This window comes from Echeneis naucrates, chromosome 7, assembly GCF_900963305.1.
Source record: "Echeneis naucrates chromosome 7, fEcheNa1.1, whole genome shotgun sequence".
In the NCBI taxonomy this organism is placed as follows: domain Eukaryota; kingdom Metazoa; phylum Chordata; class Actinopteri; order Carangiformes; family Echeneidae; genus Echeneis; species Echeneis naucrates.
Window position 1 is genome coordinate 10837805 of NC_042517.1, and position 27340 is coordinate 10865144.

General features: G+C 40.5%; 3 protein-coding genes across 5 annotated transcripts in view; 2 read left to right on the forward strand and 1 right to left on the reverse strand.

The window, feature by feature from the left end:
• Positions 1-11008: 11008 nt before the first annotated feature.
• On the forward strand, positions 11009-14190 carry masp2 (MBL associated serine protease 2). Its single transcript, XM_029505418.1, has 6 exons — positions 11009-11016; positions 11090-11312; positions 11388-11565; positions 12138-12269; positions 13450-13643; positions 13891-14190. The coding sequence occupies exons 1-6, from the start codon at positions 11009-11011 to the stop codon at positions 14056-14058; spliced, it is 903 nt and encodes a 300-aa protein (XP_029361278.1). The 3' UTR covers positions 14059-14190.
• Positions 14191-15373: 1183 nt separating this feature from the next.
• dffa (DNA fragmentation factor, alpha polypeptide) lies at positions 15374-20602 on the reverse strand. The gene is made up of 6 exons (XM_029507388.1): positions 20409-20602; positions 19653-19811; positions 19382-19536; positions 18806-19010; positions 18148-18275; positions 15374-17880 (listed from the first exon to the last, which is right to left on the reverse strand). The coding sequence occupies exons 1-6, from the start codon at positions 20500-20502 to the stop codon at positions 17674-17676; spliced, it is 948 nt and encodes a 315-aa protein (XP_029363248.1). The 5' UTR covers positions 20503-20602; the 3' UTR covers positions 15374-17673.
• Positions 20603-21885: 1283 nt separating this feature from the next.
• pex14 (peroxisomal biogenesis factor 14) overlaps positions 21886-27340 on the forward strand; it is a 43186-nt gene continuing 37731 nt past the window's right edge. For all 3 annotated transcript variants that reach the window (XM_029506513.1, XM_029506514.1, XM_029506515.1), the window contains exons 1-2: positions 21886-21968; positions 23075-23125. In XM_029506513.1, the coding sequence (XP_029362373.1) occupies positions 21933-21968; positions 23075-23125 (87 nt within the window). In that variant the 5' untranslated portion in view covers positions 21886-21932. The remainder of the gene's footprint in view (positions 21969-23074; positions 23126-27340) is intronic.

Sequence of the window (27340 nt, forward strand, 5' to 3'; positions counted from 1 at the left end):
CACTCATTAATACATGAAAATCAATTGAAGGCCCCCATTTTTGTACCTCCTCTGTTCACCCTTTGCATCCTTCCACTCAGAGTAACCTTTGTGAGCCCAAGGTGGCCAATCATGGTTATGTAATGACACGCAGATTTATTTAGCTCAAGCTGTGCTTATTTTATTCGGTTAGCTAAAACATTGGTTTCAGCTCCATACCTCACATTTCTTCCGAAAACAGTAAAGCTCTTCATAGAGAGTTGCCCGTTGCGCCTGTGAAAACTAGATAAAGTAAATTATTAAGTCTAAAGTCCAGGAGGACGGAGGACAGACAGGACAACAGCAGTATCAGTGACATGTGGCTTCCTCTGCAGCAATTTTTCACAGAGTGGGCTCTAGGAAGCTCAAAGTAGGAAACAGTCTGAAACACATCAGGGCACGAGTGTCTTTAGAACGTAAGTGTTAGCAATTTACATACAATCCACAGAAAGAGTAAAATGTGCAGGTAGGGAGGCTTCTCCCAGGTTCAGAGCTAACATGCCTGAGGTAAAGCCTCCCCTCCGAAAAAGAAAAATGTGTGCAAGTAATGTTAATGAATAACTAGACAGCTCGTCTTGTCATTTCTGTCACAGTCTTTGTTTTGTGCAATTATAGTCTAAGTGGCAAATGAATAGATTTACATGCTAACTAATCAACAGCAGCTAGTCAGCATATTTTGGCGTCTGCCATACACACATAACAGTTTCTGGAGGTGAATAATTTCATCCTTTACTGACTTAAAAGGGTGGTAAATAAGAATGATGCCCAGAGGTTACAACTCCTAAAATACAAAATGCACGCCAAATGTTTGTTTAAGCCGGCTGAGGTCACAACAGACATGCATGTGTGTGCATGATCAGCATGACGCACTCAGTGTGAGCTCCAAAAAAACACAAGAGGTGATGACGAAAGAGGAGGAACAGGGGAGACAGTTATTTTAGGTTTAGAATCTAACGTTAATGTTATTCTTTTATTTCTCTTATTGTTTTTTTTTTCTATCAGGAATGACAGAAATTACTGGGCTAATGAATCTTAAAACATCCTCCGCCCGGACAGAGACATGACAGGACATAGGCAGAGGAATAAAGAAAACAGTGGACACAGACGTGGAACAGAGACATAACAAGACATGGACAAGGGAAGAAAGACAAGAGGGACAGAAAGCGAAAGCAGTGGCACAGAAACATACAGCACTTGGATGGAAGGAGTCAGCAGCAAGACCGGAAGAGACAGATTAAGACAGCACTGGCACACAATGAGACAGCAGTGAGACAGAATGAGTCAGCAGCAGGACAGAAAAAGACAGCACTGGGACAGAATGAGACAGCAGTGAGACAGAATGAGTCAGCAGCGAGACAGAAAAAGACAGCACTGGGACAGAATGAGACAGCAGTGAGACAGAATGAGTCAGCAGCGAGACAGAAAAAGACAGCACTGGGACAGAATGAGACAGCAGTGAGACAGAATAAGACAGCAGTGGGACAGAATAGACAGCAGTGAGACAGAATGAGACAGCAGTGAGACAGAATAAGACAGCACTGGGACAGAATGAGACAGCAGTGAGACAGAATGAGTCAGCAGCGAGACAGAATAAGACAGCAGTGAGACAGAATAAGTCAGCAGTGGGACAGAATGAGACAGCAGTGAGACAGAATAAGACAGCAGTGAGACAGAATAAGTCAGCAGTGAGACAGAATAAGACAGCAGTGAGACAGAATGAGACAGCAGTGAGACAGAATGAGACAGCAGTGAGACAGAATAAGACAGCAGTGGGACAGAATAGACAGCAGTGAGACAGAATAAGACAGCAGTGGGACAGAATAGACAGCAGTGAGACAGAATAAGACAGCAGTGAGACAGAATGAGACAGCAGTGAGACAGAATAAGACAGCAGTGGGACAGAATAGACAGCAGTGAGACAGAATAAGACAGCAGTGGGACAGAATAGACAGCAGTGAGACAGAATAAGACAGCAGTGGGACAGAATAAGACAGCAGTGGGACAGAATAAGACAGCAGAAGCAGCAGCCACACAGAGCACCTGCTCTCTATTGATCCAGAGGTAAAGCCAGACCTAAGCGAAGAGGTCAGTTTTCTCCTTGTATGCCTGTGGTTTACACAGCTTTAGATAATTAGTGCCCCAAGGCAAGGCCCTGAGCGCCATCGTGTTATTACTCATGTTCTTTTCTTCTTAAGCCTCTTCCATCAAAATTCAATTGCTTTTCTCAGAGTTTAGAGAAAATCCACTCAAATGCTGTATCGAAACGACTTTTCTGTACATAATAAAAAGTTTTCGGGACATAAACGGTGAATCATGGTGAAAAAATTCCATTAATTCTGGATGAGAGGAGTTAAAAAAAAGGAAAAAAAAGAAACATTTGAGGCCTTTTCAGACTTCTGTATACTTTCAGCTACAGACCCGGTTCAAACTTTAAAATGTCGTCAGAGGTCTCATCTATCCCTGAATGTATTTATCTTTTGATATCTGTTACACTTTTGGATCACTGACTGTTCAGTTGAGTTTCAAGCTCAATTTCAATCATTTTTGGAGTGGATTTTAGTGAGTGTGTGACGGTGATGATATCATCGGCTAGTGTGGGAAACTTTTTTAATTTGACATTTTTAATTCACCCTTACAGTCGCATAGTTTGAGCTAGACACACACTAATTTTTCCACGGCAGTAGAGATTTTGGTTGTATTTCAGACAATGTGTCTACTCTAAGAGCAAGACAAACAGAATTTGATCTGGGAGCCTGTGAAGGACACGTCCACCACCCCATGTCTCTTATTTGGTCCAGTCCAATTTCTCAGGAGAAAAGCACGCCAAAAGAGATAGACTGCTTCAGGAACTTACTGTAGCAAGGACCGTCCAATCGTTTTTCTTATGAGTTAGAGTTGTTTTTTTTATTTTTTTAAATAGCCCCAGATTAAGGTTTCTGCCGAGCCAAAGATCCACTCGTTTTTTAGCTGTGTGCTTCTTTTCTTGGGCCGTTGTCATGGTAAGCTCAGGGGTCACCATGGCAACCCCTGAGCTTCAGGGGAGAGGCAGAGGTGGAGCAACGACTAAAAGACAGGCTCCTCTGATATCATATGCAGTTCATCAGCCACTAAACTGACATTTCTGTCAAAGCCCGGATCACACACGCAAACAGGCAGACAAACACAGACACACACACACACACACACACACACACATAGCCCCCTGTGGCACTCGGGAAATGTACTGGTTATTAATGGAGGTTGACACTGTCAACGCACGGTGTGTGGGTTACTGTGTATTCGGTATCTCAGTAATATCTGTCTCCATATTAGAATGATGTCCCAGCAGGAGACATAAAGTGATATGTCTCAATGTCCTCTGCATCCTATGCAGTTCATGACATGCATCACTTTTAAAGTTTATAGGCTAATCTTAGTTTAGAGGGCAATAACCATTACATCTTTATTGGAGTTCAACTAGAAGATTGTGTCTCTGCAGTGCCAACAGCAAAATGTTCCATGTCAATATTTCACACAAAACCATTGAATTTTTAAGTTAAGCAGCAAGGCAGAGGAGTAATGTGCAAGCTCAGGAGCTGAGGCATTGTGGTGTAGACAGGCGTAGAGATTTTATCTCTTGTGACAATGAAAAACAGGTAAAAATTAATTGTTTTGTGCTTCATTGACCAACTGAATGATTTTCTACACCGACAACTAATCTTATTTCATCTGCTCTGACTCCTTCTGTGTGAGTGTGTTGTTCGAGTAAATTATTGTTGTCTGCATGTGTCAAGTTTTTAAATCCTTCTGGTTTGGGCGGGGGTTGGCAGGGTCGGCCCGGTTGGCGATCTGCCTCCTGACATGGTGGTTGGGCTCGGGTTGTTCTGGGGTCTTACTAGGTCTGAAGTGCCCTGGACTACATCTGCAGCTTGGCCACTGTTTGGGCGGAAGAGGATGGGGGTGTTTTTCTCTTTTTTTTTTTTTCCCTTGACAGGGAGTGGCGGGCCAAGACCTGGACGGCTTCGGCTCGTCTCATTTGCAGGCAGGGGGCTGGGTGGGCTTGGGAGGGAGCTCCCTTTTTTTCGGGTGGAGCGGTGGCCTTGAGCTCAGCCTGCTCTGGGATGAGGGGGTGTAAGGAGAACAGGTTCTGGGGGTTGCTGGCTTGGTCCTGACCTGCCTGCTATCCCAGGCCGGGGGCGTGATGTTCCGGCCCCCCACATCAGCTCCAGTCCGCAACCAACAGCATCCAATGAAAAACCGTAGCATACACATACACACACTCGCATACATACACAAGGTACACAGCTGATACATAATCCCACACTCTTCCATCCATCCATCCATCTTCTACTGCTTTTTCGTTTCAGGGTCGTGGGGGGGTGCTGGAGCCAATTCCAGCTCGCTCTGGGCGAGGGTGGGGTCACCCTGGGCAGGTCAGCAGTCCATCACAGGGCCGATGCACAGAGACCTGCAACCAATGCTCTCACTGTCTCTGTTTTTATTGTTGTTGCTGTTGTTGTGATGTTTGTGTGTTTGCCCCCCCATCTTCCCTATCCTGCCTCTGTTCTCTCTTTCTATCCACTCCTGAGCTTCAGTCCGGTAGCTAATTCACAACAAGGCACCAGGAACATTCATACTGCCTGCCCCATCTGCTAAACAGGACTGTTTTTTGTTTTTGTTTTTAAATCCTTCAGCAGCCTCGCCTCAAGACAGACATCCTCTGGAGTCATAGTGGTTGAATAACTAAACTAAAACTATACTTTATATATTCAACAGCCTTATAGCATGCAACCCACAATGAAATAAGCTGATTGGATGTAAAACACAAACTGTGCATGCTGGAAAAAATTCTCAAGTCATATGCAGTGACATAAACTCTAGCTATGATTTTTGATTGCATAGTTCTGCTGTATTATAGTCACTAAACCTCCTTCAGAGAAAATGTGATCTGTCACGATAAAGCAGTGGGGGGTTACCGTCACAGATCATTAGTTTGGGATTCATGCCTAATGTCAGACTCATGATTGGGAGCCACTCTTGCTGATGTGTGATTCACAGAACAGAATTGCAAGGACAGAAGAACGCATCTCAAGATTGATATTGACCATCTTGTTTAAGCACTGCAGAGTCCTGTATGTCAGGGTCTATAATCACAAGAAACACATTCCCGTGATTAGCAGTCCTTGTTTGGCTCAGCCTTTGCACCTGTAATAGACTTGTTGCCGTAGAGCCAGATGAGGACCTCAAGTAATGTTATTTTCTCCCAGTAGTGCTACTTATGACTATTTTCACAGACAATTGGGCTCTTGTGGGATGGCAATACACCTGATTGCAGTTGCTCTAACAACACAAAATCCTTTTATGTCAAATGGTCTGGTTACCCCTCTCTCTCATACACACACACATGCACACATCGCAAGCCATGACGGCCTAAATGTCACCACAGCATTATGGGTGACAGTGATGGTTTAGGTTTATTAACGGTATGTGAAGTCCTCGCTGCTGCAGTCCTGAGTCGTGCCATTACTCATTTTGGAAATCTATGTTTAATGTTCGGGCTGACCGTCATTTTTCTCATGTCCACCAGACCTGAAAATGTTCAATCAATTATACAAGAAATAACCCTCCATTAATATCGCCGCAATTATTGAGTCGTGGCCTGTCAGCACTATTATTTAATTTCATATCAGTGATATTAGTTGATGATGAGTGGATGTATCTTTGGCAAGGCCCTAATGACCTGGTTGATGCATTGGGGGGGCCTCCCGGTCAGCAGCAGCCTGAGGAGGCACCAATCAGAAACAGACAGCAGTGTGTCTGATCTGCTTCGCTTTGCAACTTTTATCACTTACTGGACCTGCTGCTAAGGTCTTGGGGTGGACATAGGGCACATTCAGAGGCATTATAGGTTCCATGCCACAGTGGATCCAACGTCTTCTTAGCCCCATCTGATCGCAATGTTTTAGCTCAACATCAATCGTACTTAAAATTAGTGAATCATTTTCTCAACCACTGAAGTTACACTGGGTGTCCTGTGTTTTTGTCTATAGCCAAAATGCTTTATTGACCCTAAATTTTAATTCTGTTTTTTTTTTTTTGCAAGAGAGCTGTTGAAACATAATGAATAGAAATGCACAGCGGTGTTGATGCACCATAATGAGGGAATGGATTCAGGGGCAAGAGCAGCACCTGTGTGCCATCTTTCATCATTGTGTCGTCGCTGCAGCTTCACTGACTGCTTTACTGCCTTATGGCAGTCCATTTAATTGCTAAAGCTGGGGCCTGTTTGAATTAGCAAGGAAATTACCATATTTGTTATCTGTGAAAAAGAGCCATACCAGGCCAAATTGAAAGAGTAATGGGCCTGACGTCAGGAATGAATTCCAGCACGAGACAGCTCAACATCAAGTCATCAGCAGCCATTCTTGATCATTAGTTTCAGAGGATACGGGGAACTGGCATGGATAATGAATCATATATTGAACATGTGGCTCTGGCTCTGGTACAACAATAAACAGTTATTACAATTTTCCTGACATGCAACAACCTTTATCAATATATTTTTTTGCATTGAAAATTAATGGAAAATGTTTTAAGTGCTGTAAACATTCTTAAAAAGTAAAACTTTTCCATTTTATTTTCTTTTCAGCCACATTTGTTGAAAAGCATAATGTCAATTTTTTTTTCACCCCAATCAGTGAACAGATCAAATTACTCATAATATGAGTTTTTACAATTCTAACAAAAACAAAAACAACTGGACCATAAAATTTGTACATAAGAAAATTGGAATTAGTCTTTGGCAAGAATGCACTTCCAGGTGTGTATTTGTTGTAGGCTTGTCTACTGTATCCTCTGCACCCACGCACAATGAGCAAGAACAATAGCTGTGTTAATGAGAACATTAAACCAAGCCTGCTTCTCACTCTTAGAAAAAAGAAAAGTGTTCATATATATTGACGGCATTCAATCAATTCTCTTTCTTTGGTTTGTAGATGTCTGGCCTGGAGGCTCAAATCAACACAATTGTTTGGGGTTTGAAAACAGAATGAAGCAACATTGTGTAAAACCTCTTTACGCAATTCGGTGAAATGAATGTGGTTGTTACTGCAAGCAACATTTTTACCTTCTGCATTGAAAGTTGTTGGCTATCAGCCAAAAATAGTTGATATTTTGGCCTGTGCTGCTTTTGAAGCGGCTCTTTTTTAAGCAGGCATGATGCTGTGGGAGCTGAAACTCTTATCATTTCTGAATAACCGCAGTAGACGAGCATATTACAGTGGATTAACTCTACATTGTTCATCTGAGTTGTGCTCAAGCGACACATCCCCGCTTATTCAAGTCCTTAATTACAGTTTATAGCATGTGGGTAGTTGAGACTGCTGGGAATGCAGCTGGTGGAGAGGAGAGAGAGGAAGAGAGCCAGGATGAAGATGGCAGAGGGATGCCATAGTGCAAATATCCCAGCAAATCATTTGTTTCTGGCACAAAACGATCAGAGAGACACTGATTTGCAGACATTTGGGTTGACACACAACAAGCTGAAACATCTGCATATTGTGCATATTTTGAAGAAGAAAAGAAAAAAAAAAGACTTTGCCCCCTTTTGTTACATTTCCCAGAAACAAACAGTCACTGCGACTTGAATTGATCTCAAGTGGCCTGCTCATTTTTTTTTTTTTTTAATGACGGGCTGACTTCAGAGAAGGAAGCATTTCGTTGCTTTATGGGACAGCAAGCGGAAACAATTCTCTGAGGCCAGCGTCTGTCTTGCGCACATAGACTCACACATGGATTCAATATTTGATCATGCTGAAATCAAAACAGGAGTCTGTCCAATGTGTCCATGTTCAGTCATGGCGGATCTTGTGGCTCGTTGTTACCTGTCCTGCTGCCCCCTCCTGTGTTTTTTTTAGCTGACGGGGCACACCTGCCGGTGTCACCGGCGGTCAGTCCGCTGTATACACCATCCCTGCACTTCTCTTCACTGATCTCCTGCGTACATTCCTGTTATCACCTGTTTTTTTTTATCGTGTCTCCTCTCTGTTGATGTTCAGGTTATGAGGTGTGTCTCATTCCGCCTCGCTCTTTGCTCTTCTTGTGATCTTTGATCCGGGCTTGTTTGTTCAGCGTCGCTTTTTTTTTTTTTACCTAATCGTACCTAACCTAACCATTTTCTGCATCGGGGTCCTCTTTTGTGATTCGTGACATGTTCAGCTCTGTGAGAGCACATTTTCTGTGGCACATGCACACAAACACACAACCGAGTTTAACCAGCGTCGTGCACGTGTGCTATCTCCTCGACGCAGATTTACAACAGATAACACAAGATGTGTCTACATTAATTTTCATATTCAGTTTATGGCTGTTATTATAACCCCTGCATGACAAACATGTTGAACATATTATTCAGCAGATTACGTCAGATGAAGAACACTTCAGTCAGTCTGTCTCTCTTCTGCAGTCTTGTTCAGAATTGGCTGCACAAAATTGGTTATATTGTTTCTTACAATTTAGATACAGATTTTATTTGTTTCATTTTATGCTCTGATGTGCTAATTCTTCTGTATCCATCTTATTGAATGCTGCTTCGAGTCCACTGCTAGCAGCAATAAAAGCAAAGGGGTTTAGCATCCATGAACGAAGGGTGTGAAAAGAAAGATGGTGTTAACCTTAGATTTCACACAAGCAGTATGAAATAAAGTTACAGGCAGCAAAGGCTTTAAAATAGGTGTGCTTATGAAAAATTTAAAAACTGCTTTAACTCACATTATGTAAAGTGTCATTTATTTATGAATATTGTTTTTATACAAAACTATTCAGATATTTACATCCTGTCATACTTAAAGCAGACCTGGGGTTATGCTCTTCTTAAATTAATCAAAGCAAAACCGGAAATCAGGGAAAATTAGTCAACTTTCGCAAGTGCCAAAGTAAACGTAACCCCTCTTCAGAGGGAACATGTGAAATGCATCATACAACTGTACACCCATCCAGCATAAGTGAAAATAAATTGTAGACTGCACTATTACAATTACTTTTAATACTATTTTAACTTTGACACATTTTCAAACAACGGAAAGTTTGGCTTCTTCGTGATCAATTAATTAATTAATTTGTTTATTTCTTAATTTAGGCTTCCTGTCTGCTGGTAGACGCGTATGACGTCATCATGTCGCGCTGGGCAAGTCGTCCAGGTAGGCAGTGTTTTCGGGTAATTTGTGCTTTTAAAAAAAAAATTATTTAATTATTATTGTTTTTAATTAACAGACATTGGAGAAATGGCCGATATCTGATGGGTAATTTTTAATCAGATAGCCTATCTTGCTGTCTACCATAAAACACCGCTATCAACAAATACTCATGTTCTTATATTAAAAACAGCTTATATGAAATATGAAAATACATATGCATTCCTTGAATTTTGCAATATTAATGCATTATCACTAAATTGAGTCAAATCGGGGACAGTGAATTGGAAGAGTTTTGTAGTTTGACCATGCTAAAATTAATAAATACACAAAAATATTATCCTTCACCTTAAAACCAAAATATAAAAGTTGCTGAATGCTGTTGTGTTTCTTACACATATTCAACAGGTGCAGGATATTTGAGCAAGGGGTGTAAAATACATCTCAGGACCAAAACCCCAAAACAAAACTAAAAACAAACAAACAAAAAAAAAACCCAAAAAAGTTCTGAGTGTTGATGCAGCTTATTGGTGGTTAAACCTAAATGGGAAAAGGCTAAGATCTTTCTCCATTTACAGCTTCATGCTCCCACTAAGTTTTTTGGAAATAAAATCCCAGAAGCTTAAAATTAATTTACACTCAGGGGCAAAGGAAATGAGCGACAGTTGGAGTATTAATAACAAAAAACATTATCAATTTGTTTTTTTTTTGCTTGTTTGTTTTCTTTGTGCAGTGTAAGCGAGAGTATCATTTCTGTTGTTTGCACCATGCTGAAGTATCAGACTAGCAGCTGGGCGACATCCAAGAGAACAGCTGCTGTCAGCACAGACTCCATTGTGGCTGAGCATGACAATACGGCAAAAAGGAAAAGGTTATAGTGCCATTTTTAAAGAGGACCATCAGAGAGGTCATTTGCAAAGGGGAATTAACGTTGATGTTTGTGTGGATAATTATTGTTATTCACTTCAGTCGTAGCCATTAGTGCCCCACCAGTTCTGAATAGCACCAATATCCCTATTCAATCAAAACAGACAGCATGAACTCTCCTTTGGCTCATTTGAAAGGCTTTCCAATAAAGTCTGACCTGAAAGCATTTGGCACAGAGAAGACATAGCTATATAATATATATAAATAAAAAAACAATCAATCAAAAGAAGCAATCTGGTTTCATTCACCAGGAAATGTCGCTGATATACCACTGGCTGCTTTCATCCCCGATACAGTAATTAGGTACAAACAAAATGTCTCAGCTGGTAAATACTGTTTGGTCCTGTGGATTTATTTTTGGGGGGGCTTTTATTTTACAGCCTTACAGATCAGCAATCTGTAGAGCAGGACCTGAAAAAATTACAGTCTGGTCTGATCAACATTACCGCCTAGGTACATTTCACAGGGCACTGACGTGTGATACAAGATGACAGGTGATCTTCATGTTTTATGAATATATCTTCATTTTAGGCCTCACTTTTTTAGATTAGGTCCAAAAAACATTTTGATCATGTGGACCACCAACTGCAGTGTTGATAATCTTCCTTGATGTCTTTTGTAGAATGCAATGAATTTTAAGATAAAACTTGTTTTGGGACAATAAACCAATAAGAGTGAGATTAAAGTAAGAATGAATATAAACGATTCTGGCATTCATTAGTTTACTAGATCTTTGTGGGTGTGCAAAGGAGGTGGGGGACAATTGATGACAAACTGATCATGTGTCCGTCTCACTTTGTTTGCTTAAATGTCAGCCGGCCAGGACAGCAGGGTTCATTTACCCTCAGAGCGAACCTTTTCAACACAATATATCCGGAGACTGTCAAGCCAGCATGACCAGGTGAGTGTCACTTAGCGTTCACTTGCACAAAATAATCTTTTTAACTACTGCCCACACACCTAATTTTTCCCAGTGGGTACTGTGTGTTCATCCTGCTTTCCCTCATCCACGTCTCACTGAGTGTGGAAATGACGGGGTTATATGGCAGCTTCACCTCCCCTAACTTCCCGCAGCCGTACCCCGACAACCAGTTCACAGTGTGGAACATCACTGTCCCAGACGGCCACAGAGTTAAGCTTTACTTCACCCACTTCAGCTTGGAACCCTCCAGCCAGTGTGAATATGACTACATCCAGGTAAATGCTGGAGAAACTCTTAACTCCCATTAAATTGCATTCTGTGCTGAAAGGCTTCTTACTTTGTCAAACCAGGTTTTGGCTGAGGGAAACGAAACATTAAGGTTCTGTGGCGAGGAAGAGAAGAACTACGAAAGCAGCCCAGGGAACACCATCATCCTATCAGCTGGGAACCTCATGTCAGTGGTTTTTCGGAGCGACTACTCTAACGAGGGCCGGTTCACAGGCTTCCAAGCCTTCTACACCTCAGAAGGTGATACAGAATAGTGATGTTTGTTTCTAGATGGAAGGTATGTTTATGGCTGTTGTGCTTAGACTGTGAGTGTGATAGAGTTTCTGGAGAGCTAATAGTTTAAATCACCACAAGTTTATTACGTAAGGTTTTTTTTTTTTTTAATGGCAAATACGTTTATATATCTTTATTTCACATCAACATTGCATCGAACAAAAGCTTTTTCAATTTCCCAAATCATTTTCATTTCAGAGCTAATCTTCCAGTTACTCTTAATGGTCTGCTGGAGGTGGCCCCAGAAGAGACAGTTTCTGTTTTCATGCAATTAATACTTTTCCAATTTAAAACTTGTTTTAATTGGATTTAACAATCACACCTCTGAGACTCTGCGATACCTTCATGTTGTTTCTGCACCTGGTTGCCACTTATTTTCCACTTTATGTGAGCAAACGTTGAGGAACCAGAGTCACTTATAAACGTCCTGGCTGCATACACACCCCAGAATGGTGCAAACCACCAATGCGAGCATTTTCAAGCATGGAAAAATAGACGTGATGTCGTCTTTCACTCTTTAACTTCTCTGTCTCTCACAGATATCAACGAATGTCTGTTGAAGGTGGACGGGGAGAGAATGTGTGATCATTTTTGCCACAATTACATTGGAGGATATTACTGCACGTGCAGACAGGGACATCTCCTACATGACAACAAAAGGTCCTGTACAGGTAAGAGACATGCAGGCTGGCGCTGTATAGACGCGCCCTTCACCAGAAGGTCAAAACCTATGTAGTATGGTGAGGTCTGGTATTAAAAGTTCAGCACAGTGTTATTCTGTATATTCAACCCTGTAACTACAGTGTAACTCCAACCTTCTACACAACACAGATGGCAACAAAGCAAAGCAATGTCTGTCTATCTTCACTGTCTTTTGCTTGAGAGATTAGGCTTCATCGTACTTTAATTCCAAAACATTTGTTGATAATTTAAGCATGGTATGTGTGTGGTATAATGTTTTAGTTTGCACAGTTAGTCAATGTGGTGTGGCTATCAACAACATATAAAATACCAAAGTAAATCAGTGATAAACTCATTTATTGTCAGAAAAAGCCATTTGTATTTCAAAATGATCTCAATATTCCACAGTAGGGTAGAGCTAATTATCAAAAAAACTATTTTCCAACATTTCACACCTAGCACGTACTTCATAGTGTCCTGAATTGGATTTTATTCTGTAACAGCTTGGCCTGCACTGACTGATTTCAGACTGAAAAGGCACACTGATGCATAAAGTAGTTGATCTTTGCCAGCTGGTGTAAAACAGGGTTAATTACTGTTGATTCCTGAGGGAAAAGCAACTTCAAAATGACATTAAAAATTGATACCTGTGTGCAGCACTAATAGTGTACTGACACAGGGTAATTTATCACAATTACGAGTTGATGTGCCTTAAATTATTATTCTTTGCCAGAGGAAAAAGGGTGACAAAAAATCACGCAATGAATGGGCAAAAAAAAAAAAAAAGATTATCCGTCTACAAATTGTACTAATTACATGAATTACAGCAACTAAGCTTTTGCAATTTGTTTGTATACAACAACATCTGCACACTCACCAGGGCAATAATGCCGACCTAAATGAATCCCACCATTTATATGATGCCAGAAAATATCAAAATTGAAATGAAAGAAAAAATCATTTCATATAAGCAACGTCACCACAACTCTGCAGCTCACAAAGTAGTTGTAGATAGATCACAACTACTTTGTTTGATGAAAAGATCTGTTTTCAAATGAACATTTATGGGATGCAAAGATTTACACAGTGTTGACAGGAAGACATTTCTAAAATGGGTTCAAGTGAACACTTTTACATCATCATCCTAACAAGTGTGATTCCTCCTCACAGCGCCATGCCAAAGCCAGATGATGACCTCGCCATCAGGGGTCCTGACCAGCCCAGGCTACCCAAATCCCTACCCACCTATGAGTCATTGTAATCACACTATATCCCTGCCAGAGGGCGACAGAATCATCCTGAACTTCCTGGACTTTGATGTTGAGGGACACCCACATGCCCCCTGTCCATACGACATGTTGAAGGCAAGTCATGCGAGTTCAAACCCAGGCACATACACAAACACACATGACATAATGAATAAGCAATGTATTCCTCCTCATGCTTGTGGAGGCAGTCTATCACTGACTTGTCCGCAGTGGGTGATATACCGTTCAGCCATGCGGCCTCCTGCATATCTAATTTTGGCTGGACATCAATCAGTCAGACATCAACATCCAGCGTCCATGAAACAACGTCCCTATTTCTTCTTTGCTGTTCCTCCTTGTCTAGATATCAACAGCTGGGCAAGAGTATGGACCCTTCTGTGGATCAACTGCACCAGCCCATATTGACACAGGAAGCTATCAGGTCCATGTTAGATTCACGTCTGATTCTAGTGGGAAAAACAAGGGATGGAAGATCAAGTACACTAGTACTAAGGCTAAATCCATCCCTTAGAGCCAGACTGACACAGACATTTTGTGTAGCAATAACTAACTTTTGTAACAAAACGTATTATATTGTTTTTAACTGCAGCAGAGACATCTTATTGAGTCACTGTTATATCACTCTGACAACTGTGCAACAAAGATACCCGTAAGTGTTTTAAGCAATGCAAACAATTATTCTGCTCTGTTCCAGCTGAAGATGGAACAGGCAGAAATAATAAATTAATTCAGTTTAAAGCAGTCTGGACGTGAGTCAGTCTTGTCTAAGAAGCGGTAAACACTAGTCTTTTAACGCTCATACATTATGCAGCTCGTTCTCAGCAATCCCAGACCTAATCTTCTATCAAAACAGTTGTTACAGGGTTCTTCAGTCCCGGGAAATTGCCTCTCATTTGGCACTTTTGCATTCACTCACTAACATTACCTCCATCTGGGTCCCGCAAGTGGGGTAAAAGAGCAAGCGTGATGTAAGGATAAATTACATTTGCCTGGATCTATTTTTTACAGTTCCTGTCATTACAGGGTGTTCTTTTTGTGCTCTTTGGAATTATAGTGTACGGTACTTGTCCGTCACAACCATCAGTATGTTCACGTCAACATTAATGTTAAGCTCCTATATGCTTTGCAGTTTGAAGGCCATGTCAGCTTAGTAAAGCGAGGTACGTACTGACCCATATGGTCCCTTGGTATTTGCGACTTCAGAGCATCCATGGGTCGGCAGTCATCTGACCACGTGGGATGAGACTCAGCGTGAAATGCCCAGACTGCCCTCAGGGCAATTGGGTGCTTACTGAGCAAACCTACACTTGTTACCACTGTAAGCACTCTTCATTTATAATCCAGTCCACATAGACAGTGTGACACATAGTAACACAATCGAGTGTTCCCATATTACACACACACACCTCTAACTGTTTAGCCTAGTTGGAGCCAATTCCACAGGAATTACACACACCATGAAACCCATTAACCAACTGTTAGAAAATATCTCACAGCAGCATGCAGCCAACAGGCTTATAGCTAATATCATCACTATTTTGTTGACAACGCTGCATTGAAGGCATGACTTACTCTGGTGTATGGGGAGAAAAACTAGGAGGTATTTCCGTTATTGTTTCCAATCATAAACACCCTTAACTCTTGACTTTTGGGTGTTTCATTTAATTTCACAAAGAAGTGCTTCTTGCTTTAAGCCCTTGAGTAATGCTGGATGTCACTACATGATGTAAACAATTTTTATGCACCAGGATACTCTGTGAGCACACACTCAATAAAATTGGTAAAAAAAAAACAACAAAACAACATAGTGAAACAGCACTCTCAAATGTTTTCAAGAGTAGTTTATTTTAGGACCCCTGCCCTCCCATTTAACACTTGTACAAAAGGTACCATAAGTCATACTGTGCAGACATGCACAATTACTGTTTTTTTTGTAACAATTGTCGTACGATTTTGAATACAAAATGTGAATAAAATAGAGAACTCACAAAAAAGCTTCTTATGGATTTCAGTAAAAAAAACAGCAGGCTACTTTTTAATAAAATTGCATGTTGTGCGAAGGCTAAACCTTCCAAGAAAAAGATACAGTACTGAGACTAGAGATGATCTATAAAAATTTGCAGATACGAATTTCTCTGTTATATCAAATTTGGAAGAAGGTGGCAATGACGTTTCTATCTCACAACAAAAAATATTGATCCTTACACACATTTCAAATTCAACATCATTTTGCGTTCATTGTTCAAAAGACAGATGCTGAGGTGACAGGTATGACACGGACTATCATCTGTGTACAAGATGTACACACCAACGCATATTGCACAGCTACTACACTGATAGATAACAGTGGTATATAATTGATAGTCTTGAAGAGCATTCATCCAGAAATATTAGTTTTCTGTAATTAAAATGTAGAGCTTTGTCATTGTTACCCATACTGCAAGCCATAATGTGTTCAGTGAGGCTTGCATGTACGTGACACGTCTTCTCTAACTCTGATTTTGGAATGATAAATTAGCCTGTCAGCTGAATTAGCGGTTACACATACACAGTTACAAATTTAATTGGTTGATGCCATTATTTGCACATATATATATATATAAAGTCAATTCTCTCTTTAGATTCTGTCCACAGTCTCAGTCTGCACTAATATGTCATTCTTATATGGTATTGGGTATTACTTGCTGTGTTTGTTTTGAATATCATTTCTCTCCTACAAAGATTTTGCTATTCAGGAAAGATGACATTTAACAGTAAGTTGCACATAGACAAAGGAAGTGGTTTAAAATGGAAATGAACACGCCAAATTTAGAAAAATTCTTAAGTGTTCACGTTTTTCTGAGGTTTGAAATTGCTAGAGTCAATTGCCACGTGCAAATTAATCCAACCAAAATATTTGCTAATTGTGTGCTGGAGATCACCAGGATTTCTCCAAATAGTATCAAGTATATTTCTTAATTGTATTCAGTCCAACGGTGCATAGTTGGCAGTCATTAAGTAGGAACTGAGTTTAAACAATAATACTGCAAAACTGACTGAACAGCAAAGGTTTATATAAAACCTTTAAACAAAGGTTGCACATGAGGAGACATAAACTGCTGACTGATAGATGAGAAACTCTGGTTAAGCTAAAGAAATACTACATTTTCATTTGTGATCTTGAGGGCTGCCTGCGTTTCATTCAGATGCGCCCACCCAAGTGTTGTCCTGGTCTCCACCTTTCTGTGAAGCTAAGGTGGCTGCCTGCTGCCTGCAGCTTCATATTGAACAAACAGACACGGGAGTGGTGTTGATCTCATCTAACGCCTGGGAAACACACTGTCTGTGTGTGTGTGTTGGATACACACATCCTAGTAGGGATGCTTGTGTGCATGTTTGCTGCAGTGTTGCCACGGAGAGTGGTTCTTTCTTTCTTTCTAGATGGTGTGTGCCTTAAAAAAATTTCATCAATAATCTAATGTTTCATTTCTTTTGATTGCAAACCTCACTACCCTCATTCAAGATAAACACGCATACTGAACTATTGCTAACACGCAATTTCTAAAAACACAAATTGTTTAATTATATTTGTATTTTCTCATATCTGTGTCATTCTCATATGCAGAGACACAGCAGGACAACTATATGGTTATGGCTGCTGGTATGATGTTAATATGACCAACAAATCTTTTCCATTTCTTTTTGTGCACAACTGACTTTCACATGTCAAAAATAGGCAATATGCAAAAAGTCTAGATGATGTGCTACAGGCACAAGGCTCCAGCTTTGACCTATAGCCACATCACTGCTGAAATAAAGCAAGATGTCCCACAGCTGTTGTTCACATATGAGGCAGACAGTGTGTCCAACTTACTCATAAGGAAAAAAAATACTTTTCAAAGTGTCAGACTTTTCAAATGTTCACATGGATATGTTTATAGAAATCACTTTTCCCCTTCGGGCAAAAGCATTGAAGTGTTTTGCAAATTTTCAAAAAAAGAAAAAGCTATAAACATCAACATTATTAAAATTCATATATTCCAGTATTATGGATATGATCAGTAACACAGGGTTACTGACCCAGAAGCAGGTAGAGAGAACTCTTATCAGTCTCTGCCCAGGTGAAGAATTGGCCTAGTTCTGGCTTTCAGCTGGTGTTTCCTCCTCCTCCTCGCTCTTCTCTGGAATTCTGGCTACTTTCCCGCTGTGTGCTGCTCCTTATGGACTGCATTGCCTGAACTTGCTGGAGACGTCTGGTCAGCTCTGTTTCACAGGCCTGCAACAGTGCTTCTGTCCTTGTGCTATCCCAGGCCAGTACTTGCTGCATAGCCCCAACTCCTCTGGTCACAACCATCTAAAGACACATGGAAGAGTCCGGACTTGTAGTTTTAGGTAATTCCATAACAATGTTTATGGCATCTTATTTGACTTAATATGTCAAGCATTATTCTTGTGTCAGAAGGAATGTTATAGTAATATGATGAAGTATTTGATTTCTCAGTTCTGTCTATCATCTTTTTTTTTTTTTTTTTTTTTTTTTTTAAGAAAGACTGGATTAGTAATTGTACAGAGAACATGTATGAAGGTAGAGATTCTGAGTCTGACTGCATGTGTGGAGTACCTGCAGATCCTCAGTGGAGAGCCTGGTCTCTGGGCTTGTTTTGCCTTTCAAGACCATCAGTGTTCTTGACATGAACCCAGATGTGGAGTCTACTTCCACGGAATCGACCATATCCACATCTCCAGCCCCTTAAACATTGAAACAGGTTCAGCGGCAAGGACTATTGGTTGTGTAAAGGAAGTGAGGGGATTATTTAGATAGGACAACAGTTCCACCTAGTGACTAAATATATAAGCAGACCTCTTTCATTGAGAGCCATGTAGTAAGTGGATTTGTACAAGGAATGGACTTATTACTTATTTATCTGTAAGAATTGGCAAAGAGATTTTTAAGACAAACATGGTAAAAGTAATATCTAGAGTTAATTTCACCAACTGCATGTTTCTAAATGTATTGTTTCAAGCATAACTCTTCCTGCTTCATTAAATTTGTTGTTATAACTACATTCTTTGCAAATGCAAATTCATTCTATCACATTTGATTCATTTGTTGGATGCTGTACTCATGGCAGTTGATCAGAGCTATTCATCAGAATTTTTCTTTAGATACCTTTTACATTTAAAACTCACAGGCCTATTGTTTTTCTAACAAAGATACTGTATAATTTTTTTTTTTTTTTTTACATTAAACTAATTTAAGTTCACACTTTCGCATGCACCTTCCTGGCTGGGCTGACTTGGCTCTATGGGCTGTCCTTCCTCTCTGTCCACAGCTTTAAGGTAGAGCTGGAGCAGCTCCTTGGACTGCCTCTCTTCTTCTCTTCGGTCCAAAACCCTCTGTAGTGTTTCCTGGAGGCTCTCAGCCTTTTGCTCTTTGAAGCCCAGAGCAGCAGCTAGTTGAGGACATGGGGCATCGACTAAGGTCTGCAGAAAGAGGTGACACAATTGATATCTAAGAGTAAGATTGTCAAGACAATGTCTGCAAGCTGCTTTAAAGTCATACTAAAATAATGGAACAAAAGGAGATAAAATATGGCAGTCACAGTCTTTCTATTTTTTGTAAATGTGTTAAATGGGAAGCTGGTGGTCCTAAATCGGAAATACCATCAGCCTTATCCTTATTCTTTTCCTTTAAAACTTACATTTCCAAAATTGCTGATGGCTACAGAGGAAAGTATATTTCAAGCGGTTGCACTTCTTCATGGATTACTTATATAAAATGAGTTAGTTCTACCAATGGTGTGTTGGGGATGGCAGCAGATACTGTTAATAAAATAAACGAATAATGTTGGCACCTGTAGATCTGCCTCAGACATGAGGATGACGCTTGCCATGTCCAATTTTAGCTGCTGAGCCAGGTCCCACCAGGGTGCCACAGCACTGGTAGTATCCACAACATCAGTCTCCAGCATCACAGATTCCCTTGCCATCCAGGCTGTGCCACCATCAACTACAATGAAAAGCAAAAGAGTGCAAAAAAAAAAAAAAAAAAGAACAAAAGGCAGCTCAATCAATTACTAAAATTTAGGTAGCGTCCAAATCTGCGGTAGAAGTAAACCTGCTTACGCCTGCGAACTGGAGACCAGGATTCTTTTTCGTGCAACAGCATGAACTTTGTGTTTAAAGGTAAACATAAAAAGTAGGCCTCATCCTCTACTATCGTCCCATCATTCTCCAGGACCACTGTGACCTGATCACTGGCGCTAAACCCGAGGAACTCACACCCTGTAGGAGGAAGAGAGAAATCACTTATTACATGAGTACAACACTAAACTGTGACTTGGGCATGCATGAATAAATAAATAAATGGCAGGACTCTGTATGTAAATATTATAAACTTGCAGTAACTGTCCTGGAAGACAAGACTGATAAAATGTTAAATACAGGTTCCTTAAAGAGAGCAATGATCTGGGCAACGCCTGCTGACGAGTATTCTAGGAATGAGCAGGAATGAGGGCAAGTCTTGTCGGTCTTTTCATGTTTGAACACGATAGATATGCTGCTGCACAGCACATTAGTTATAACCAAAGATAAGGAATCTGGAGTGGAAAGCAAAAGCCCCATCGGCGGACTTCTCAGTGGCTGCAAAGCACCGTGTCTACCTCACAACAAGTGTTTCCCAGTTTGACGTTACAGCAAAAAGCCATTTTAGAGGGACAAGCGATGCTAGCTCACATCACTGCTAAATGGAGCAAGCTAAATATATGGCTACATGAGAGTGGGTTTGTTTATATTGACATTTTTGGATTACTCTTATCCTTATCACACAGTTGTAAGGTCATTTACAAGTGTTTAAGCGTTAAAGCTTCTATGGACACCCACCTTTTATCTTCAGCTCATCCAGCGAGGGAACAGCCAGCCCGTATGATTTCTGTCGTGTGAAATTGCACACCTTACAGGGCTTCCTGTCCGTCATTCTAGGTTTTATTTCCAGAAAACCCCTTTATCTTCTTTCTTTAATCTGATAAACACAGACCCCAGCTCCCGACCACCACTTCAGCTCCGGCACATTCGAACGCGGAACCGCCGCTTTGCCGCTACGGATTCTGGGATGAGTAGTTTAATAGCTGTGCACTGCAAACACACGAGGAGAAAAGGCGAAATAGCACAAACTGCCAAAATAACTGTGTATTTCCACACCATCGCTTCCTAACTTGCACCCACCAGATAATAAAGCCAAGAAATATAAATTTAATATGCTATAACACTTTTGTGGCTCCAGACATAATTTTCTCTCAAGCTATTATGGTCTGTAATAGCTAATTTTACTACTTTTAATGGAACGACATTGGAGGCCCCCATGAAGACGAATATTTCATAAATAACTTATTACATCCTACAGTGATATCTCAGCCTGCCAGGAAAGGCTATGAAAAGGACAAAGTGAGTAAGTGTTTGAGGATCTTTGGCCCCACCCTGAACATTAAAAGCCTCCACATTTCTAGTAAGAGGTTAAAGAAGAATCTTTCAAAGGCCATTAAAAGGACCAATCTGACTATATAAAATACTTATAATGAAAGTCCTGCACAAGTACAACAGTATTCTCAGCTGAATATCGGGCTACTTTAAGCATAGGAGCTAAATGACATGTCTTCTGCACAGTGACCCCTGTGGCTAGTATGGTATAAGAACTAAATCCTTACATGATGATAATTTTACACAACTATAAGATGAATAACTTCTACGTATTTCTAAGTCTGTAAGATGTAAGATGAATTGTACTGTTATTAATTATTACAGACTCTTGGTCTGTAAAATACAACTCAAAAGGTAATACAAAAATACAAAACAAATGATAACAAAAGAAAATAACATTTTATACATGTGGTGAAGTTTTGTTGTTTTATTTATATATATATATATAAAGTGGATTACTCTAGTGGTCCCTATTGGAGGTCAGGATGGGTCAGGATTGATTGGATAGGAACAGATAAAAAAATAATCCGTGACCAAAAAGTTGAAGATTTTTTTTTCTTGTATTAATTTTTCATACCTTTGTATAAAAGTACTGGGGAAAAAGCCATTTTTAATTTATCTTGATTAATCCACTTATGTCTTGAAATGCACCTGCTGGAGCACAATATATTCTGAAACTGAAAAGCAGTTGTGTTGAGTTTTTATTATCATTCATCTTAAGTTGTTTAACAGTTCAGTTGACTGTCCTGTTATTTGTCAGCCCGGGGTGGGACGTGATCAAGCTGTGAACAGTGTTAGTTTTTTGTTTGTTTGTTTTTTTGTTTGTCTAATGAGCAATGACTTGTGACATTTTGTGAGTTTCGCCCTCCAGGAGCACCAATCGAGCGCCGCTCAGTCGAGCAGCCTCTCAAAGAAGCGAGGAGTAGGAAGATGGCATCCACTGAGAAATCTGACCCACCAACACAGGTCTACGTTTATACAACTACGGCATTTACCTCTCGGTGTCCACATACGTCACCGAACTCTTACGATGTGTTTCTATTTCGTGACCCCTGGGCGCCAGTGGGCTCGTTTCTTACTTTGGCTAACTACTCAGTTAGCCTGGGTTAGCTTGTTTGCTAGTTAGCATGCTCGCTAGCTCCTGTAGCGTTTGAAAAGTTGCCTCCCTGACGTGTTTGTGTTGACAAATGACCACGAAGGGCCGAGCTGACGCTGTTGTCCTTTGCCTCATGTTGCCCAAACTGGTGTGGCTTTCTGCGGCTGTCCGATAGCTGTTAACTCTGACCGAGTGTGTGTCCTTCTACCTGACCATGTCGCCCTGTCTCTGTCATCATCATGTGCACTTAATGATATGATGTGAAAAGGGTCACTGTTAGCCGGACACGCGTGCTGGTTTGTACTCACACGAGCACTCGGCTGGTTTAAGGTGCTGACGACTTATAATCAGCACCAGAAAACAAATACTACAGTAGGTTTTGACTCACAGCTTGCCAGATGCAGCCTCGTACTTTTCTGCCCACAGTCCTATCATTTCAGCATGCATATATGCAATAAGCTGGGCAAAGTTCAACTCTGACTCATTCAAAAGCGGCGCTTAGTTCTGAACAAATTAATCAGCCACTGCACGAAAAACAATTATTTCCCCCCCAAATGATCTAGACTTTATTCACACACACCCAGTTCAAGTCTCTCTAATATTCGGCATTAAAAGAAATAGTACAAGAAGTTAGACAGATGCAACTCAATTAGCTTTGGACTCTATTCCTTTCATTTGCATAATTAGATTTTGAATGCATGCAGCTAATTATCGAGACATTTTGTAATATAAGTCAAGTGTCAGTAGTTACTGTCTTCTCTTAACTGACTGTCAAGTTGTTTGAAGCTTTCGAGCATATGATGTTGAAGATGTTTGTGTCTTTATCTTGTACTTAGTCATCATCAGCATTTAGATAGATAGATATTCTCGCTATTAATGTCACTCCCATCTTGAACACTGCTGTATTCATGAGCAGCAGTACCCTCTGTGTCTCAGTAGATGGCACTCTAATACAAGTGTTTGTTTATCTTGACAGCCTGGCCTTCCACCTGGACAAAGTGTTGCGGCTCCCCCCAGAGAAACACTGGTAAGGATTTAGTATTTAATACAAATTCCTGCACTAAAGGTTTTGTGGAAAGGAATTATTTCAATATAAGTTCCACTATGTTATAAATGTTTATGAAGTAAAATGATAATCTAGGTCAACTAGGCCAATTTTTGTTTAATCCCAAAATTATATAGAAAACCTTTATTTCATTGTTCAGTCCCTCTTTGATTTTTTTTTTGCTTACCAGTAAAATCAGTGGCTGTTTCTTTGTCCTTTGAATTCACACAATTGAAGAGTATTGTTCAGGTTTTTTTTATATGATCTTGTGACTTAAAGGGATTTGTTTTCATCTTTTCATCAACAAATCACTTTTCCTTAACTAATCAGATGATATTACACATTCCCCAGTGAGATCAAGTGTTACAGCCATCCAATTAGCAGCCAGTCATTTAGCACCACGCTGATGTCCCAAGCCCATAATGAGAGAGTATTTCATGTTCCTTGTCTGTGGAGAGTAAAAAGCACGTAGAAAGTTATCTTTTAGTGGTGACAATTGTTCTGCAGTTGCTTTAATCATGTTTTGAATAAAATCTTCACCGTGTACCTTTGTTATCCTAAGTTTAGTCCATTGTTTTTCATCCAGAGTACAATAAAGGGAAAGTTTTTGAATTGCATTCCTAATATTTTTTTGTCTCCAGAGAGGACTGTTGAAGAAAAATTGCCCCAAAAAATCAGGAAAGCAAATTATTGTTATTCATACTTGCAGTGATAGTGACATTTAATAAGAATAAGAATAATAAGAAGATATGGTCCTTTATAATAATCTGTAAAGAAAAGTGTTTGTGATATGCTTGGCCCAAGTGATGACAAGATTCATAACCGGGGGTTTCTTATTGCTAAGTGGGATGGAATACATCACAGGTACATTCACTGCTCTTGTATGGACACAATATCCAGGTTAGAGGAGTGCTGTGTTCAGTCTACGTGTCTCAATGTCATTCACCACCATTCACTCTTCATCCTCCCCCCATCATCCCTTCATGCCAAGGCTAATTTAATCCTGGGGTTATTGATTGTGGGAGCATTCTCCCAGGCTTTCTTTCAATTTACTTCAATTTCATCATCCCAGTGCGCTTCAAGACTGCCTCCTCAAAAAGGGAAGAAATTCTTGTTATGAGGGTCCTGATTCAAGACTGGTTGACAAGCCCCCCCCCCCCTCACTCACACACCAGCACCACTCTCACTTCCAACCCCTTTTCTCCTTTCTCTTTTTGATGAGCTGCTCTTTCCCAGTTAAGTGGATTATTACAGTAGGGATAATTCTTGTCACATGGCATTATTTGGATGAGGTGAATAATTGAAATTTGTGTCTGAAAGGATTTTATCTGGATGAGAGGAAAGGGAGTGCTGGCAGGGCCATGAGGGCAGTGAGAGAGAAAGCACACACGTTTGTGTAACATTTATGTGCACATGTGCGTATCAGGCTGGGGACACCAGTCATGTTAACAGGTTCTGACTCACCTCGCCCACATCAGCAGGCCTTGGCACACTGCATGGCGTGGGCTCTCCTCTGTGGCAAGAGGGCTCAGCTCAGGGGCCTGAGCTCCAGCCTCTGCCACTGACCAAGCCCAAGGTCCAGGTCTAGACCTGCAGTGACTTTAGGAAGTGACTGTAAGAAGAAATGTATGGGAGCAAATGTATGAGTGAGTGCTACATGGCTGACTGGTATACCAGTCACTGCCAGCCGCTGCTGTTGCCTCTGGCGCTGCTCTTTGCTCGCCGTCACCCTGCCTTGCTTCTTCCTTGTGTATAACACCCCTCCCCCTCCCACTGATCACTGCCATTGCCATTACCCCTGCCAGTCTCTTACCGGTGTCTCTCAAGTCTTTGTGCTGTCTCGCTGTAGGGTTACCTCTAGTCTTCCCCATTCACTATGTCCATATAGTGGTAAAGTAACACAGCAACAATAATAATATGCATAAATGTGTTCTTTTAACTGCATAAGAAAGTAGTCAAAGTAGTCTCATTTCTAAACTTATTTCACTGTTACAAATGCATAGCCATCATATTCACTATACACAATTTTTCCTCAGAGACCATAGTAAAAAAAGTGATACTACAATAGTCACAACCAAGTTTCCTTGTCATTGCTGATCTGAGAGATTAATGCAGCAATTCCCAATTTATTTTCATTATCAGTTAATCTGCTGATTATGTCCTTTATTAATCTGTTAATTAATTTGGCTGTAAAATGTCAAATAGTAATAAAATATGGCTTTCACAATTTACCGAGGCAAACTATATGTAATATCTAATTTAAATTTGTGTGCTTATTGAGCCACACAAGAATCAGACAAACTTATCAATGTGTGTCCAGTTTGTCCCTGATGATATTTATTTATTTATTTATTTATTTTTTTATTAGGGTCGAGTACATAAAAAAGCTAATCTCTGCCACTCAGTAAGAAACCTTTAGTTGTGAAGTGTGTGTATGAAGGCTAATGTTAGTGTGCCACTGGCTTACATTTAGTATTGTCCTCTTGCATAATAGGATTTTTTTGTCGTTTGGACACCCCTGGTAATGTCAGACCTGTCTATTAGTTTCTGTTCACTGAAAAATCACAAGCTGGGATGAAAAGTAGGTGTTTTTAGTGTGTGAATGTAAGCATGTAGGCTGTGTGGGCAGGTAGTACATCTTTATCATTTCCCACCTCTGTTTGCAGGCATACGTAGAGTAAACATACTATGTGTATGTGTTTAGGTTTAGGGGTTTTAATACAGCAGAGGGAGGGTAGTAATGGGAGGGGGAAAAGAATTGTAAGAAGAACATCCCCGGTCTCACAGCAACTTCAAAAGCTCCCCTTCCCCAGGATATTAAGCGACTGTGATGAAAAATTTAGCAAGCGTTAAATAAGCCGCTTTGAAGTGATCTGTTTTGGCTCTGCAGTCTCTGAATTTCCGTAGCCCCTCTGCAATAGCCATCACACGACAGGGGAGAGAGGGGGAAAAGGAACAGTATGTTAAGTGAAGGAGTTGTGGGGGACCTGGCTGGCAGGCAGAGGACGTGCCAACATTAATTGGTCCAGCTGGTGACATGAAGGCACTACTGCTGCTGCTACTGTCCCCTTTTGTCTTTCTCTGGCTCTTTTTCTCCTCATTTCACCTCTCCCTTCTTGGTGGCTCTTCTGCTGAAGTCTGTAAGTCAGTCAAGCAGACAGATGTTGCTCATATGTTAGCTCTGAAAAGAGTTTTTTTTTTTTTTTTTTTTACACAAATGTGTAACACAAATGTAACAAAGCGGTGATAGCAGGAAGTCAGAGGTTACGCTCGGGTTTTGACTAACTTATTTTTGTCCATAAAAACTTTCCCCATGTGTTTATGGAAAAATGTCTTGTCATGTGTGGCTGTGTATGCGTGCATTTCTTCAGTAGATTACAAAAGAGACAATTTCCCGCAAAATAATACATTTCAAATTATTTTAATCTTTTTAGGTTTACAGCATCATAAAGCAAAAATAACAAGAAGCTAATGTCTTATTTGATAATTCATATTTCAATTCATTTCACATTCAACACTTTTAAAACCATTACTTTAATTTTTGAGGACTCCATGGTTTCAACATGCTCCAAATTAATTATTGGGGCAGAGTAAGAAATGGGAGCCAGTAATGAGTCTGCTATGGTAACTCCATTCTGTCAAGAAACTAGGCTACCATTTAGTTAGTCAAGGGAACCTTCTCTGAGATTTTCCTTTTTTCCTCTTTGCTCATTACTTTAATTGTAATTGTAATCCTTTATTGGAGCTGTCTGCAGTAAAGGAGAGTTATGGTCCGAGTGGGGGCGCGTGCCATGGAGATATTTCATGATTATTGGAGAAGACGGTCACTAGGTGGCAGCCACTAGTTTGGCCTCGCTGTAATTACTTGGTGGGAAAGATGGTGAGTAACTGTGCCTGTCTGTGTGTCTGTGCATGAATGCAAGGGTGCATGAGGGAAGATTTTTCAGATTCTATCACACTCCTTGAAAGAGAAAAGTCCAATAAATTTGATTACCTGCCAGCTCACAGTCAATAGATTCTGCATCCTGTCATGTTGACAGACAAACATGTTACATGCTCTGCAGAGGCACAGAACAATGGCGTATGTGGACGTTATCCGTCTTCATACTGATGTGGTTAATTTAAAATAACTACATTTTGAACTTTATCTGAAAACTGTATCTCACAGTGGGAACCAATGCAGAGTGCAGTAATATA

Bases quoted from the DNA above. Each gene is read 5' to 3' on its own strand.
- masp2 (XM_029505418.1), top strand. The intron at 11,566-12,137 runs GTGATACAGAAT...TGTCTCTCACAG, and splicing joins AGCCTTCTACACCTCAGAAG to ATATCAACGAATGTCTGTTG. The intron at 12,270-13,449 runs GTAAGAGACATG...TCCTCCTCACAG, and splicing joins CAACAAAAGGTCCTGTACAG to CGCCATGCCAAAGCCAGATG.
- dffa (XM_029507388.1), bottom strand. From the start codon at position 20,502: ATGACGGACAGGAAGCCCTGTAAGGTGTGCAATTTCACACGACAGAAA. The intron at 18,276-18,805 runs GTGCATGCGAAA...TCAATGTTTAAG, and splicing joins AAGTCAGCCCAGCCAGGAAG to GGGCTGGAGATGTGGATATG. The intron at 17,881-18,147 runs GTACTCCACACA...ATGTGTCTTTAG, and splicing joins TCTCCACTGAGGATCTGCAG to ATGGTTGTGACCAGAGGAGT.